The sequence below is a fragment of the Lucilia sericata genome, unplaced genomic scaffold (genome assembly GCF_015586225.1).
Source record: "Lucilia sericata isolate MDLA Ls3-8-SP2 unplaced genomic scaffold, ASM1558622v1 Contig002295F_arrow, whole genome shotgun sequence".
NCBI classification, from domain to species: domain Eukaryota; kingdom Metazoa; phylum Arthropoda; class Insecta; order Diptera; family Calliphoridae; genus Lucilia; species Lucilia sericata.
Window position 1 is genome coordinate 12,501 of NW_023996111.1, and position 17,500 is coordinate 30,000.

Below are 17,500 nucleotides of genomic sequence, written 5' to 3' on the forward strand. Positions count from 1 at the left end.
ATTGCTGATACATTAAAAGCTAAAAAGAGGGAAATTTAAAATTTTAAACTTAAAAAACAAAAACTACCTCTTACCACAGGTGCTGCTAAGAATAACATAACTGTACACGTTGTAGCCGACATGCCAGACATGTCGGATACCATGCCGGCAACAATAGCTCCAAATATACCACCAACATCAAATAATATAGATAAATCTGCTGATAAAGTTGGTCCCAATGTACTGGACGATTGTATATATAAAGGCAACCAATAGAGGAATGTATAACTGACCAATTTGGAAAAGAATAAACATAACGAGAATTCCACAACACCGGGTATATATAAAGCATCTATTAAGCTTATGGGTCGTTGGACGTGATGGTCATGAGTGTGAGAACGTGGTAAAATTGGCGAACGTTCAGTGGGACGATAATTAACCTCCTAAAAAGCAATAAATTTAATATTATAAAATTTCATTCATAACTTCAAAATTACAAAATTTTCCAAACTTACCGCTTCATAAGTATTCGCAGCACCCACTATAACACTATTATCTTCCATGTCTGAATCATTATCTGTTGATCTTTCTGCAACAGCGCCATGCTGTTGATGACAACCCACCATTTCGGGTCTATCAACCATAAACAAAAACAGTAGAAAACCACAGCTAGCAATTATTATACCCGGCACAATAAACGACAATGCCCAATCGGTTTCCACATACTGAGCGGCTATTAGCGTACCCAAAATATTACCTATCGATGTGTGACTATTCCAAATACCGAAAATTAAACCACGTTTCGATTTGCCAAACCAACGACCCACTAAAGTAACTACACCTGGCCAGCCAGTAGTTTGAGCAATACCCGCACATGCTTGTACTATTACAAAATAAGCCATCGTATGTATACTCCAAGTTTTGGCTATACCAAATAGATATGAAAATACAACCCGAAAAAATCATACCAAAAGCTAGGAAATATCGAATGGAAACACGTTCAGCCACAAAGCCAGAAACAAACATAGCAGCGGCATAGGCAAAAAGAAAGGCAGAATCTAATATGGCAAATTTGGCAGGAGCACTGGAATCATCTGAAATGTATAAAAAATAATTTAATTAATATTTTGGCAATGATAAGGTTTTTAATCATTTTACCAAATGGCGCATAGCCACAGTCATTTGAGCTGGCATTGTGCGTTATATCTGAGGAACAATTAGTATGAAGAACTGATTTAACCACAGATATGGGTTTGCGCGACATGTGGTAGCAGGTGTAGGCCAAATAAGTAAGACCAAAAATGGAGGCTTTGAAACTGTAATAAAGAATAAAAACAATGATTGAATAGATTCAAAGAGATAGGAAATAGATAGATAGATAGATAGATAGTATATAGAAGATATATAGATAGATAGTAGATAATAGATAGATAGATCGATAGATAGCTAGATAGATAGATAGATAGATAGATAGATAGATAGATAGATAGATAGATAATAGATAGATAGATAGATAGATAGATGATAATCGCTCTCGCTCGCTCGCTCGCTCGCTCGCTCCTCGCTCGCTCGCTCGCTCGCTCGCTCGCTCGCTCGCTCGCTCGCTCGCTCGCTCGCTCGCTCGCTCGCTCGCTCTCGCTCGCTCGCTCGCTCGCTCGCTCGCTCGCTCGCTCGCTCTCGCTCGCTCGCTCGCTCGCTCGCTCGCTCGCTCGCTCGCTCGCTCGCTCGCTCGCTCGCTCGCTCGCTCGCTCTCGCTCTCGCTCGCCCTCGCTCGCTCGCTCGCTCGCTCGCTCGCTCGCTCGCTCGCTCGCTCGCTCGCTCGCTCGCTCGCTCGCTCGCTCGCTCGCTCGCTCGCTCGCTCGCTCGCTCTCGCTCTCTCGCTCGCTCGCTCGCTCGCTCGCTCGCTCGCTGCTCGCCGCTCGCTCGCTCGCTCGCTCGCTCGCTCCTCTCGCTCGCTCGCTGCTCGCTCGCTCGCTCCTCGCTCGCTCGCTCGCTCGCCCGCTCGCTCGCTCGCCAGCCCGCTCGCCCTCGACCTCTCTACGCTCGCTCGCTCCTCGCTCGCTCGCTCGCTCCGCCTCGCTAGCTCTCTCGCTCGCTCGCTCGCTCGCTCGCTCGCTCGCTCCGCTCGCTCGCTCGCTCGCTCGCTCGCTCGCTCCTCGCTCGCTCGCTCGCTCGCTCGCTCGCTCGCTCGCTCGCTCGCTCGCTCGCTCGCTAGCTCGCTCGCTCGCTCGCTCGCTCGCTCCTCGCTCCTCGCTCGCTCGCTCGCTCGCTCGCTCGCATCGCTCCTCGCTCGCTCGCTCGCTCGCTCGCTCGCTCGCCTCGCTCGCTCGCTCGACTCGCTCGCTCGCTCGCTCGCCTCGCGCGCTCGCCCTCGCTCGCTCGCTCGCCTCGCTCGCTCGCCGCGTCGCCTCGCTCGCTCGCTCGCTCGCTCCTCGCTCGCTCGCTCGCTCGCTCGCTCGCTAGCTCGCTCGCTCGCTCGCTCGCTCGCTCGCTCGCTCGCTCGCTCGCTCGCTCGCTCCTCGCTCGCTCGCTCGCTCGCTCGCTCGCTCGCTCGCTCGCTCGCTCGCTCGCTCGCTCGCTCGCTCGCTCGCTCGCTCGCTCGCTCGCTCGCTCGCTCGCTCGCTCGCTCGCTCGCTCGCTCGCTCCTCCCGCTCGCTCGCTCGCTCGCTCGCTCGCTCGCTGCTCGCTCGCTCGCTCGCGCTCGCTCTCTCTCGCTCGCTCGCTCGCTCGCTCGCTCGCTCGCTCTCGCTCGCTCGCTCGCTCGCTCGCTCGCTCGCTCGCTCGCTCGCTCGCTCGCTCGCTCGCTCGCTCGCTCGCTCGCTCGCTCGCTCGCTCGCTCGCCGCTCGCTGCTCTCTCGCTCGCTCGCCCTTCCGTCCCCTTTCTCGCTCCCTCGCTTCCCCCTTCCCTCGTTTCCTTTTTTCCCTCTCCCTTGTGGCCCCCGCTTCTGGCCAATCTCTGTACCGCCCTACCCCCTGGGTGTCATTACTGTGACTCTTCTGCGTACCCGATGCGGGCTCCTATGCTTTAAAACAAAACCCTTAGACAACGACAACAAAAATGCCAGCTTCAAACAAAATACCGGCCCTATACAATGTAGTCGTTGTCTTTGTCTTCTGCGAAAGGTCGTCTTAGAACTATTGCAACAGTTGTTTAAGTGTTCAATGATCTGAAAATAATAAGATAATAATTGTATCAATACAATAGTTTTATACTAGAAAAAACGAATGCATTAATTCATATTGAGATTTAAATACTTTAATATTTAGGGGAAATAAATATTTGATGATGTTTTATTTTATATCTTCTATTTTGTTTAGACGATATTCTTATTTATTTATATATATAAAAGTGATAATATTGTTATCTATAGAATAGAGTTAATTAATGAAAAAGTAAAAAATATGATTACAATTGATTTTTATATAAATTCGAGGTAAACAAAGGAAAATTGTATATGTAGAATATTACATAATGATGTGTCAAGTTTTTGTAGAAATTAGAGTAAAACTTTAAAATTTTATACATACGAGGTGAGATTTTTAAGCCAAAACATTCAACAATAGATAGTAAATCAGAATATTTGAAATTGGTTGCATCGTTTTCAAGAAACCAACTATTTTTATAGTAACTTTATGAACTTTAAATTTGTATATTACCATATAGAGATGATTTGAACCTCAACTTAAGATTCTGGATCTTTTCTAATAATTTAAAGAGAAATTATTAAATCATAATATACAAGGAACGCTTATAGAGTTTGTTCTAAATGAACTTGAAGAAGAGCAAAAGGAATCAATTTCGACGCTTAAACAACAAGCTGGGAGTAATTTGCAAATGAAATCGATGGCCCCTCAATGTCCTCGCTTAATATTCAGAAAATGTTTTTCATTAAGAATGACGCATTTTATCTTTTTCAATTAAAAGACTTGTATGTTAGTTTTACAACATGCGTCTTCCATAAGAGGATGGCTTTAATTATGGAATACAATATCGTTCAAATGTCCATCGGTAGAGGTTACAGAATTGCCTACACAGGTGCCTAATTTCCCTGACACATATCGACAGAAATATTACGTATTCCGCGTCTAAGACAAACTTTACTCCTATTCGAGAAATATAAAAAAACTATATAAAATGCTCTTAATGAAGAACCCCGTACTATATACATAATAACAATGTAATAAACAGTTTTTTTAAGTTATTATCAATTTGTTTAAGCAAAATTATTACACCCGCATTTTTACTGACAACTGAAGATTCATACAAACACATTAGCACAATATTATCTCCGGACATCAACAGACAGAATCATTAGCTAACTATAACACAGATTTAATTTGCATTGAAAGCATCTTCCAAATATATTGTTTTTGTTTGATAAAAAATAAACTTGATAAACAAAAACAAAAACAACAATTATTGTTTTATCTTAAAAACACAGTCATATAATAATTTCCTTTAGTTTTTGCGTATTTTATTTATGATTCATTTAACATCTCCAATTTCACATACAATATTAAATTTTACTTTGTTTTTTTTTACAAAATTATATACACAATGCCAATTTTTCTTGCATTTTTATACAAATTTACTTTTCTAAAAAAACTATTGCAGTATATTCTTTTGTTTTAATAGTTCTATTCTTATGTTGCTTTGTTGGCATCATTCCTTAGATAAGCGTATTTTTATCACAATTTTAAATATTTATTTTCAATAGTTCAACATTTAATTGATTCTTTGTTTTATTACTTACATTTTTTGTTTATTTTTATGTGTGTCAATATTAAAATAAAATTTGTAAATAAAGAAATATTTTGATAGAATGTTGATTTGTCGTTGGGTATTTTCCCGTCTTTCTTTTTGTCTGCAAAATCTGCAACTGTTTATACGAAGTGGGCGATGACAACAAAACCTATGCAAATGTCAACAAGTTGTCAGTTGTTGGAAATAAAATCAGAGTTGTTTTTTCAGTTATTTATTAACACTATGGCAACCAACAATAAAAAAAATTTCAAGTCTAGGATTTTAGAGATCGAATTCAAATATACAATCGATTTTTTATTAAAAACTCGAAAAGTTCGAAATGTCAGAATTTGAAAAAATTTTAAAAAGTCTAATAGCTGACTTTAAAACATTAAAAAACTCGTCTTTTGACGAGTAGATAGATAGATATATATATAGATAGATAGATAGATATATAGATAGATAATATATAGATAGATAGATAGATAGATATCGATATCCAATCGACTTTAAATTAATAGAAAAATTGTTGTCGGAAGAAGTCGAAGATTTTGCAAGAAAGTCCAAATAAGTCGAATAAATTCGCAAAGTCGAAAATCAAAGAGTCGAAAAGTTGGAAAAGTTCGAGAAGTTAACATTTAATAAAACACAAAATTTGAAAAAGTCGACTTTCATAAAACACAAAATTTAAAAAGTCGACTTTTCAAGAATCGCAAAAAGTCTACAAAAATACAAAAGTCGACTTTTGCTACAGGGTACAGGCTAGGGTTCTATAAATCGACTTTCGAATAATCGAACAATCGACTTTTTGTCGAAAAGTCGAAGTCGACTATTTTGTTCCAAGTCGATAACTCGACTATCGTCTGTGAAAAAAGTCGAAAAGTTGACTTTGTGAATAAAAGTCGAAAAGTCTGAAAGTCGAAAAAAGTCGATAAGTCGAAAGAAGTCGAATAAAGTCGAAAAAAGTCGAAGTCGAAAAAAGTCGAGAAGTCGCAAAAAGTCGAAAAGTCGAAAAAAGTCGGAAAAAGTCGAAAAAATCGAAAATTGTAGAAATAAGTCAAAAATGGTCAAAAATTTTAAAAAAGTGGAAAAAAAAGTCAAAAACTCTAAAATAGTCGGAAAAAACTCGAAAAAAGTCAAAAAATAGTCGGAAAAAAGTAGAAAGAAGTCGAAAATAGTCAAAAAGTCGAAAAAATCGAAAAGTCGAAAAAAGTCGGAAAAAGTCGAAAAAAGTCGAAAAGTCGAAAAAAGTGGTAAAAAGACGAAAAGTCGACTATTTATAAAATACTTATAGTCGAAAAGTCTAAAAGTCGACTTTTATTTAAATGAAAAAAGTCGAAAAATCGACTTTTCATAAAATGCAAAAAGTCGAAAAGTCGACTTGTAACTACATGAAAAAAGTCGAAAAGTCGACTTTTCGTTTCAACTATAGAACCCTAGTACAGGCTAGTCGTTGACTTCTTTTTAGAGTTCCTTCTATAAATAAACTTTCGAATAATAATTTTTTTGTCGAAGTAGTCTATTTCATTCAATAAGGGTCTGTAAGTCGACTATCTTGTAAAAGAGTTGTAAAATTGACCTTTTGTAAATTGAAAATGGTCGATAACTTGACTTTCAGTAATTGCAAAATGTCGGAAAGTCGACTTTTTGTTTCAATTATAGAATTCTACGACTTTTCGACTTTCTTAAGACTTCCACTTTATTCGTCAAAAAGTATCTTTATCGATTTATAAAACATTTCATTTATTTAACGTCAAATGTAAATTCTAAAAAGTACCACTTCACCGCGTGCCATAAATTAGTTCACTCGGGTGTTTATACAATTACGTTCGAACACATGTTTGAATGTGTGTATTGTATGTAGTCAATTGCACGAGTACATGTTTGTGTGTTTGTACATACGTTTTGTATTCATTGAAAGAAATCTTGTTGCTTTGGCCAACCGACGAACGACGTCAACACTGTCGTCGTTCGTGTCTGCTGTAGCCGAACGAACAAAAACGTTCAAAGCTGCTGGCTTTTTTCTTCCAACCAACAACGATGTTTCCACAATTTAGTTGCTTTGCGTACACGTCGTCGTTAACGTTGTTCAGACTAAAACCGCGCGGTAGTGTGAAAATTTCGTGTAAATAAAGAAGCTTTTGTGTTTTGTTGTTGCTGGCTTTTCTACAGTATTGTGTGTGCTTTTTTTTTTCTTTCTTATTCTTTTTGTTTCTTCTGATATTAAAACCCAATATTGGGTAAAAGAAAAATTCCTGTTTTTCTTTGGTGTGTGCGTGTGTTTTTTTTTTGCCCCATACATGTTTGACCTTTTTTGGGCTAAAAAAAAACACACACACAATCGGAATTTTAAGAAGTAATTAGGAAAAATTTATAAAATAATCACATTTCTTTATAGTAAATTGGTATAAAAACTATAATAAAAACACTGCAGGAAAATTATTAAAAGAAAACAACTACAACAGTGACGTCGCTGTTAATTTGTCATTTTCTTTGAAAGAAGAGCAAGAGACGACAAGTGCAAAAAAAGGCGCTAAAGTTAGCAGAGAAGTTAACGTGTGTTTGAGAGTGTGTCGCAGTAGTAGATATTACTGCTGTTTTCATTGGAACTACTACAACAACAACATAAAAACATCATCATAATCACAACAATGGTGGAAAAATTGGATGCAAATTCTGAACAACAATTTGATTTGAATTTAATTGAGGCCGTTAAAGTAAATCCCGTCATTTATGATCGTTCCCATTATAATTACAAACATTTTGTGCGTAAAGCTCAAGTTTGGAAGCAAATTTCTGAACAACTCGGTATGCCTGGTAAGTGTTTTCTTTCGGTATCTAACTGCCCATTTGTTTCTAATTGAAATCACAACCATTTAGTTCATGATGTAATAAGTACTTAGTGAATCGCTCAAGTGGGGCGCTATAGCATTTTGGATTTCATTAAAAAAAGTCTAATTTTTTTAATAATATTCATAGAAAAATTATTCGTTCTTATCTATTCAGTAAAAATAAGCAAAATGTCTAGTCAACACAATACGAAAAATTAAAAAAAAACACATCCAACTCATACAGTCAAACCATATGTATGGAATAAATTCTCTGTGCCTTAGCTAATGTTATTTTCCCTGTACTTTTACGAATTGCTTTCCCTTTCTCTGGTGTTTCCCCCCCTCGAGGGTAAATTTGTTCTTAGTGCAGAGCTATTATAGAATTAATTGTTTATTAAGGATTTGACTACTTTTGTAGCCACTCTCTAGGAAATTATTTCATATTCCTTAAATTTTTTATATAAAATTTACACCACACCCACTACTGCATTTCAGTTTCGATTTGGACCTGATATACATACATATGAATTGAAAGGAGGATATATGTTTCATCAGATCCGAAGAAATTCACCTACATACACGTACACTCCTTTACCAATAGCTCTAGTGGGAATCGAACTCACGAATCGTACTGACAGACTAGAAACAATACCACCAATTAATCTACGAAGACACTCCTATGATGTCAATACTGTCAATTTTCTTACAAACATTTCATTATGAATTTTATAAATTAAAAAAAAAAATCAAAACAAAATTAATACATTACCTTAAAATCTGCTGCTATATTTAAACAAAACTCAACATGCTTTACCGTATACGAGTAGTTTTTGTAGTTTTTTGTGTTGTTGCTTTATCGTAAAGCTAATTTTTCTGGTTCGACTTCGTCGGTTGTGTATAGAGATGGTGGTGGCGACGTCAGAGTTGCCAGTCGCTACAACATTTAATTACAATAGTTCGCATAAATGTGTTTTTTTATCGCTGTTGACTTTTATTTTTGTAGTTCTGCTGTGCTCTTTGTTGTTTTTGTTTTCTTTGCTTGTGTTTTTTCATTATTATTGGAAAGACAACATCAGCGTCGTTCGTCTCTTTTACACTGCTTTTAATTCGCTGTCTACGTCAATCGTAGACGTTGTTATCTTATTCATTCCATTTCTTGTTTTTGTATTTTCTTTATCGGTGGGACATGTTGGGTGTTTTGTTTGTTTTGTTTTTATTTTGTTGTTCGTTAAATTAGATTTTGTTGCTTATACGGTTAAAGACGAAATATTGTCAGATAAAGAGTGGGATATCGTTCCCCAGATTAGGGGTTTCAAGTATAGAAAATAGGTGGTAATTTGTTGTGATTTGAAAATTTTTGGAGGAGATTAAAAAATTATCTATCTATCTATCTATCTATCTATCTATCTATCTATCTATCTATCTATCTATCTATCTATCTATCTATCTATCTATCTATCTATCTATCTATCTATCTATCTATCTATCTATCTATCTATCTATCTATCTATTATCTATCTATCTATCTATCTATCTATCTATCTATCTATCTATCTATCTATCTATCTATCTATCTATCTATCTATCTATCTATCTATCTATCTATCTATCTATCTATCTATCTATCTATCTATCTATCTATCTATCTATCTATCTATCTATCTATCTATATCTATCTATCTATCTATCTATCTATCTATCTATCTATCTATCTATCTATCTATCTATCTATCTATCTATCTATCTATCTATCTATCTATCTATCTATCTATCTACTATCTATCTATCTATCTATCTATCTATCTATCTATCTATCTATCTATCTATCTATCTATCTATCTATCTATCTATCTATCTATCTATCTATCTATCTATCTATCTATCTATCTATCTATCTATCTATCTATCTATCTATCTATCTATCTATCTATCTATCTATCTATCTATCTATCTATCTATCTATCTATCTATCTATCTATCTATCTATCTATCTATCTATCTATCTATCTATCTATCTATCTATCTATCTATCTATCTATCTATCTATCTATCTATCTATCTATCTATCTATCTATCTATCTATCTATCTATCTATCTATCTATCTATCTATCTATCTATCTATCTATCTATCTATCTATCTATCTATCTATCTATCTATCTATCTATCTATCTATCTATCTATCTATCTATCTATCTATCTATCTATCTATCTATCTATCTTATCTATCTATCTATCTATCTATCTATCTATCTATCTATCTATCTATCTATCTATCTATCTATCTATCTATCTATCTATCTATCTATCTATCTATCTATCTATCTATCTATCTATCTATCTATCTATCTATCTATCTATCTATCTATCTATCTATCTATCTATCTATCTATCTATCTATCTATCTATCTATCTATCTATCTATCTATCTATCTATCTATCTATCTATCTATCTATCTATCTATCTATCTATCTATCTATCTATCTATCTATCTATCTTATCTATCATTGAGCTTGTCAATTTTTTCTTATGAATTTATTTGTTCATTCCAGAACAAAAATGCACCAAACGCTGGAAAAGTTTGCGTGATAAATTTGCCCGAGAAATGAAATTAAGCACAGAATCACGTTGGCGTTATTTTAAACAAATGAGTTTTCTCGTTGAGTCTATAAGGTAACTGATACTCTTTTTAATTACCACAATCAAATGCTCTATAAACATTGAAAATCTTTTCAATTCCCAAATAACAGACAATATCGTGAATCGTTACTGGGTAAATGTGGACCTTTACCCGCAACTCAAACGACCACTAACACCCAAGTTACACAAGTGGATGCTAATCAGCAACAACAACAGCAGCAACAAACCCAACAGCATGCTGTTGTCGATATATTTCCTTTTAATGGAGCAGCGGCAACATCAACACAAACTATACATCATCCACATGGTAAGTCCAAGCTACAACAAAACAGATTACAAATCATCCACTTCAAAAAAACTCTCAATTTTATATTGATTGATTCATGATTGATATATAGTTGATATTATAGTTACAGGCGATACCCAATTAACAACTACAACAGTGGCAGCATCAAAGGATACAAAAACCTTTTACTATGAACCACCTTTGAAACGTGAACGTATTGATGATGATCAACAACAACAACAGCAACAGCAGCAACAACAACAACAGCAGCAGCAACAATTGCAACAACAGCATAACGATAATATGTTGAATACCATAAAAATATTTCAAAATTCTATATCACAAAGTGTCAATCCAGAGGATCAGTCATTTGGTGTCGTAGTCACCGATATGCTGAATACACTAGGCGTACGACAAAAGGCCGAAGCTAAAGTTCATATAATTAAATATTTAACTGACATGCAGTTGCTGGCTCAACATAATAAATATTAAAATTAAAACGTTACTAATAAATAAATAAATTAAGGAAATAATATGTATCTATAATAAAATAATTTTGCAGTTTGCAAATAATAGTTTTAAGCTATTTAGCAAACCTTATATACATACATTATTTAATATGACTTTACGAGGAAATTTAATATGTTTTTGGCAAAATATTAATAAGATTTGTTTTTTACCTATACAGGGTGCAATTTTGTTTTACATAAAATGAGAGAAACAAATAAATATAATACATAAATTAATAAATAATTGTTATTATATGCGAGTATGTATTTTATTCATATTTATTTTGATCTGCATGTAATAGGTATGTATTTAATATGTATTTTGGAAAATATACTTAAAAATTCTTTATTGTGGAATAACATTTATGTTCTTTTTGTCATGCTAACAATTAACATAACAAACATTTATCAAATCTAGATCGGTTCTAGTTTAGTTCAGTTCTGATTCTAGTTTATGTTGTAGTTAAGTTTTAGTTCTGTTCTAGTTTAGTTCTAGTTCAGTTCTAGTTCTGTTCTAGTTCAGTTCTAGTTCATCTCTAGTTCAGTTCTAGTTCAGTTCTAGTTCAGTTCTAGTTAAGTTCTAGTTCAGTTCCAGTTCTGTCCTAGTTCAGTTCTAGTTAAGCTCTAGTTCAGTTCTAGTTCAATTCTAGTTCAGTTCTAGTTTAGTTCTAGTTCAGTTCTAGTACGGTTCTAGTTCAGATCTAGTTCAGTTCTAGTTCTAGAACTGAGTCAGTTCTAATTCAGTTCTAGTTCAGTTCTTGTTATGTTCTAGTTCAGTTCTAGTTAAGTTCTAGTTCAGTCCTAGTTAAGTTCTAGTTAAGTTCTACTTCAAGTTCAGTTCTAGTTCAGTTCTAGTTCAGTTCTAGTTCAATTCTAGTTCAGTTCTAGTTCAGTTCTAGTTCAGTTCTAGTTCAGTTCTAGTTCAGTTCTAGTTCAGTTCTAGTTCAGTTCTAGTTCAGTTCTAGTTCAGTTCTAGTTCAGTTCTAGTTCAGTTCTAGTTCAGTTCTAGTTCAGTTCTAGTTCAGTTCTAGTTCAGTTCTTGTTAAGTTCTAGTTCAGTTCTAGTTCAGTTCTAGTTCAGTTCTAGTTAAGTTCTAGTTCAGTTCTAGTTCAGTTCTAGTTCAGTTCTAGTTCAGTTCAAGTTCAGTTCAAGTTCAGTTCAAGTTCAGTTCAAGTTCAGTTCTAGTTCCGTTCTAGTTCAGTTCTAGTTCAGTTCTAGTTCAGTTCTAGTTCAGTTCTAGTTCAGTTCTAGTTCAGTTCTAGTTCAGTTCTAGTTCAGTTCTAGTTCAGTTCTAGTTCAGTTCTAGTTCAGTTCTAGTTCAGTTCTAGTTCAGTTCTAGTTCAGTTCTAGTTCAGTTCTTGTTCAGTTTTAGTTCAGTTGCAGTTCAGTTCTAGTTCAGTTCTAGTTCAGTTCTAGTTCTAGTTCAGTTCTAGTTCAGTTCTAGTTCAGTTCTAGTTCAGTTCTAGTTCAGTTCTTGTTATGTTCTAGTTCAGTTCTAGTTAAGTTCTAGTTCAGTCCTAGTTCAATTCTAGTTCAATTCTAGTTCAGTTCTAGTTCAGTTTTAATTCAGTTCTAGTTCAGTTCTAGTTCAGTTCTAGTTCTAGTTCAGTTCTAGTTCAGTTCTAGTTCAAGTTCAGTTCTAGTTCAGTTCTAGTTCAGTTCTAGTTCAGTTCTAGTTCAATTCTAGTTCAATTCTAGTTCAGTTCTAGTTCAGTTCTAGTTCAGTTCTAGTTCAGTTCTAGTTCAGTTCTAGTTCTAGTTCAGTTCTAGTTCAGTTCTAGTTCAGTTCTAGTTCAGTTCTAGTTCAGTTCTAGTTCAGTTCTAGTTCAGTTCTAGTTCAGTTCTAGTTCAGTTCTAGTTCAGTTCTAGTTCAGTTCTAGTTCAGTTCTAGTTCAGTTCTAGTTCAGTTTTAATTCATTTCCAATTTAGAGGTCACTTCTATTTCTATTAAATTACAATTATAGATCAGTACCGTGTTAAAAATATATTTCCCTTCAAAAAACTTTATAAATGAAACCGGTAAATTTGACCTATAAAAGTACTTTAACAGCTGACACAAATCTAACAGTAATATATATTTTATAGATATTTAACTGTTACTGATCTAATAATCTTTAATTTTATCAGAATTTCATCTCGAATTATAATTATTAATAAAAACGAACGATAAGTTTATTAACCCTGAGCTGAAATAAGATTTGCTTTTGAAAAGCTTAATAATTTTTTAAGTAGTCGAAATGTCTAACGAACTCTATTAAGATATTGTTAAAAAAATTATTTTGGACAAATAATTAATTAATTTTTAAAACTCCAAATAGTAACACTGGGCAACAAATAAAAATATATATGACTATAGTCTGGATTATAGTTTGTTTAATTTAGTCTATAGTCTCTTTTGTAAGTCTGGTTTACAATCTAGTCTATAGTGTGGACTTTTGTTTAGTACATACATTATAATATGAAATAGTTTATAATATGAACTATAGTCTAATTTGTAGTCAGAACTGGTTTGTAGTCTGGACAATAGTCTATAGTGTGGGTTATAGTTAAGCCTTGCCTATAGTCTGAGCTATATAGTATAGTATATAGTCCAGGCTGTAGTTTAGTTTATATTCTGGACTATAGTCTAGTCTATAGTGTGGACTATAGTCTAGTCTATAATGTGGGCTATAGTTCAGTCTACAGTCTACTATACTGTCTGAACTATAGTCTAGTCAATATTTGGTCCATTCTCTAGTCTAGATTATACACCAGAATGAATCATCTGTTAGGATACTATTTTTCCCTGTAGCATCGTGTTAATATTGTCATTAATATTTAACAATCAAGTGTCACTTTTTTATACAAATAAAAAATGCATAAAATCAAAATAATTAATTTACATGCGATTATATTTAATACTTACTTGCGTACGTACAAATTTTCTTTGAGACAAAACTGTCACATAAATTAAACGAAGAAAACAAAAAAACAGAGATGTAATTAAATTGTAAATCTAGTGTCAAGGGGACAGCTAAATTAATTAATTTAGGACCACGATACCAGTTTTAAATGAGTAAACAGTAGGGTTCTATAGTTGAAACGAAAAGTCGACTTTTCGACTTTTTCATTTAGTTAAAAGTCGACTTTTCGACTTTTTGCATTTTATGAAAAGTCGATTTTTTGACTTTTCGACTTTTTTCATTTAAATAAAAGTCGATTTTTAGACTTTTCGACTATAAGTATTTTATAAATAGTCGACTTTTCGACTTTTTCCGACTTTTTTCGACATTTTTCGACTTTTACCGACTTTTTTCGACTTTTTCGACTTTTTGGCTATTTTCGACTTCTTTCTACTTTTTTCCGACTATTTTTTGACTTTTTTCAAGTTTTTCCGACTATTTTAGAGTTTTTGACTTTTTCCACTTTTTTAAAATTTTTGACTATTTTTGACTTGTTTCTACAATTTTCGATTTTTCGACTTTTTCCGACTTTTCGACTTTTTTCGACTTTTCGACTTTCTTCGACTTTTTTCGACTTTATTCGACTTTTTTCGGCTTATCGACTTTTTTCGACTTTTTTCGACTTATCGACTTTCAGACTTTTCGACTTTTTTCGACTTTTATTCACAAAGTCGACTTTTCGACTTTTTTCACAGACGATAGTCGAGTTATCGACTTTTTGGAACAAAATAGTCGACTTCGACTTTTCGACTTTTTCGACAAAAAGTCGATTGTTCGATTATTCGAAAGTCGATTTATAGAACCCTAGTAAACAGATTACAAAATGCCATTGTAAATGTAAGAGAATAGAAATTGTAACGAACTTAAAAGTGCCCTTTTAGAAGATTTTAGAAACTAAACTACTTTAACAAAATATTCAATTTGGAAGCAATTACTAATAAAGTAAAACTGATATTTTGAAATCGAGCTATCTGATAAAATTGAAAAATTAGAAATATACTTTCCACAGTCAGCTAAATGACTCATTCAAAAACGTGTCAAGATTGAGGTAACGTGTGAAATAAAAAATTTTCAAAATAATTTCAATATTTAAGTACATATGACTAAATTTAGCACATTTCATATATTTTACTTAATATATCCTCTAAAGGTTAAATATAAATAATTTTACAAAACGATTGAATTTTAACCGGTAACCGGTTTAAAATCATAAAAAATTATAAAAAAATGTTTTAAATTTTCAAAAACAAATACAACAAAAAAAAAACCGGGTTTAATTTTAAAATCAATTTGTATAAATAAGTGTAATAAAATTAAATTAAACTCAGTTTAAGTTAAAAATTTTAAAGTACAAACTTAAGAAAAGATTCTTAAAGAAAACAAAATGTTGAAATATGTAAGAAAATTTATAAAAAAAACAAAAAATTTTTAATAAAAAACTATATTTTTCAACAAGTTATTGCTGATCACGTTTATAGCCTGTGTTGCCGCAGTCGATGATGATGCCCATGCTCATGTCAATAAAGAATTCAAAAAGGAAGATGGTCATGGTCATTTCTCTTATGGCTATGATATCACTAACGGCATAGGAGCCGATGAGGCTGGCGATCAATCGGCTGTACATGGTGAATTTCATTTTACTACCAAAGAAGGTGTTCCCGTTAAGGTTAGCTATACAGCCGATGCTAATGGTTATCATCCTCAAGGAGATGTTATACCCACCGCACCACCCACACCGGCAGCCATTTTAAAGGCTTTAGATTATATAAACAGTCATCCCAAAGCTGAGAAAAATGAGGAGCATAAAAAACATCATTAACTTTCGTCGAGATATTTAAATTATTTTTTTTATTTGTTTTTATTTTTTTACAAAATTATTTTTTATTTTATTTTGGAATACATTTAAACAAATAACAGGCTCAAGATTTGTTTGTTTTTGTTTTTATAGACGATTGATTGATTTCCATATCCAAAGATTTGGCCACTAATATTTTCTTTAAATCATTGAATTTTCGGTGATTTTTATCGCGCAATAGATCATATATAACAGATTCAGTGGTAGTTATAAAACAACCGGCTGAACGTAATCGCTCTAAGGCCATATCACGATCCTGATGAAGTCGGGAGGTCACACAATCGGCCACCACAAATACATTTATATTTTGGGCTAATAAATCGATGGCAGTTTGTTCAATGCAGACGTGGGACTGAGAGAAATAGAGAAGATTAATAGTTGACTAAGAATTACAGTGTGCACTTTATTTAAGTCTATAAGTTGAACTGCAGTCTAGTCTTTAGTGTGCACTATAGTCTAATGAATAGTCTGGACTATAGTGTAGCCTATAGTCTGGACTATAGTGTAGTCTATAGTCTGGACTATAGTGTAGTCTATAGTCTGGACTATAGTGTAGTCTATAGTCTGGACTATAGTGTAGTCCATAGTCTGGACTATATTCTAGTCTATAGCCTGGACTATAGTCTGGACTATAATCTGGATACAGTCTGGATTATAGTCTAGTCTATAGTCTGGATTGTAGTCTAGTCTATTGTCTGGTCTATAGTCTAGTCTATATTCTGGACTATAGTCTAGTCTATAATCTGGACTATAGTCTAGTCTATAGTCTGGACTATAGTCTAGCCTATAGTCTGGACTATAGTCTAGTCTATAGTCTGGACTATAGTCTAGTATATATTCTGGACTATAGTCTAGTCTATAGTCTGGACTGTAGTCTAGTCTATAATGTGGACTTCAGTTTGGTCTATAGTCTGGACTTCAGTTTGGTCTATAGTCTGGCCTATAGTTTGGACTATAGTCTAGTCTACAGTCTGGACTATAGTCTATTCTATAGTCTGGGCTATAGTCTACTCTATATTCTGGACTATAGTCTAGTCTATAGTCTGGACTGCAGTCTAGTTTATAATCTGGACTTCAGTCTAGTCTATAGTCTGGACTATAGTCTAGTCTATAGTATGGACTATAGTTTAGTCTATAGTTTGGACTATAGTCTAGTCTATAGTGTGGACTATAGTCTACTCTATAGTCTGCCCTATAGTCTAGTCTATAGTCTGGTCTATAGTTAATCTATAGTCTAGCCTGTAGTCTGGACTATATTCTAGTCAATCGTTTGTACTATAGTCTAATCTGACTATAGTCTAGGCTATCGTTCGGACTATAGGTTAGTCTACAGTCTAGACTATAGACTAGTCCTATACCATGCTATAATATAGTCTGGTATATGGTGTGGACATCGTGCACTATGGTATATATATTTTATAGTCTTTACTATAGTATAGCTTTTAGATATAGTCTAGTTTTAGGCTGGGCTATAGTTTAGTGCTTGACAGGAATCTAGTGTTTAGATTCGACTATAGTCTATCCTATATTCTAGTCTAGAGTCTGGTATATAGTTTAGTATAAAATCTACGGCCTAATCTTAGATCTATTTAATAGTCTATTGTGTAATCTGTTCCAGAAATCCCACAATTTTCATTCCTTCTTCACTTACCTCCATCCCATATAAAATCACATCACTTGGTTTGCCTCCCTCAAATAGGTTTTTCATATCGCA

The 17,500-nt window shown here is 34.4% G+C and overlaps 4 protein-coding genes across 6 annotated transcripts in view; 2 read left to right on the top strand and 2 right to left on the bottom strand.

Moving 5' to 3' along the window:
• The window catches only part of LOC119613761 (glucose-6-phosphate exchanger SLC37A2), a gene marked incomplete at its 5' end in the record, with an annotated part of 1,709 nt that extends 418 nt beyond the window's left edge, over positions 1-1,291 (bottom strand). The window contains 5 exon segments of the mRNA XM_037969791.1: positions 1-19; positions 75-422; positions 495-929; positions 931-1,073; positions 1,138-1,291. The exon segment at positions 1-19 is cut by the window's left edge and continues 183 nt beyond it. Coding sequence (XP_037825719.1) covers positions 1-19; positions 75-422; positions 495-929; positions 931-1,073; positions 1,138-1,291 — 1,099 coding nt within the window.
• A 5,460-nt stretch (positions 1,292-6,751) lies between these two features.
• LOC119613763 (transcription factor Adf-1) lies at positions 6,752-11,233 on the top strand. Of its 3 annotated transcripts, none has more exons than XM_037969793.1 (5): positions 6,752-6,899; positions 7,122-7,540; positions 10,107-10,227; positions 10,305-10,501; positions 10,593-11,233. In XM_037969793.1, the coding sequence occupies exons 2-5, from the start codon at positions 7,375-7,377 to the stop codon at positions 10,970-10,972; spliced, it is 864 nt and encodes a 287-aa protein (XP_037825721.1). In that variant the 5' UTR covers positions 6,752-6,899; positions 7,122-7,374; the 3' UTR covers positions 10,973-11,233. The 3 variants fall into 3 exon arrangements, with proteins under 3 accessions (XP_037825721.1, XP_037825723.1, XP_037825722.1); XM_037969795.1 differs by having other exon boundaries at positions 10,605-11,233; XM_037969794.1 differs by having other exon boundaries at positions 6,789-6,848.
• A 4,066-nt stretch (positions 11,234-15,299) lies between these two features.
• Positions 15,300-15,805, top strand: LOC119613759 (pupal cuticle protein Edg-78E-like). Its single transcript, XM_037969789.1, has 2 exons — positions 15,300-15,327; positions 15,388-15,805. Exons 1-2 carry the CDS (start codon positions 15,316-15,318, stop codon positions 15,748-15,750), a joined length of 375 nt encoding a protein of 124 aa, XP_037825717.1. The 5' UTR covers positions 15,300-15,315; the 3' UTR covers positions 15,751-15,805.
• A 22-nt stretch (positions 15,806-15,827) lies between these two features.
• The window catches only part of LOC119613758 (isochorismatase domain-containing protein 1-like), a 2,041-nt gene continuing 368 nt past the window's right edge, over positions 15,828-17,500 (bottom strand). Inside the window, exons 2-3 of the mRNA XM_037969788.1 lie at positions 17,438-17,500; positions 15,828-16,138 (exon numbers count right to left, since the gene is read on the bottom strand). The exon at positions 17,438-17,500 is cut by the window's right edge and continues 150 nt beyond it. Coding sequence (XP_037825716.1) covers positions 15,851-16,138; positions 17,438-17,500 — 351 coding nt within the window. The 3' untranslated portion in view covers positions 15,828-15,850. The remainder of the gene's footprint in view (positions 16,139-17,437) is intronic.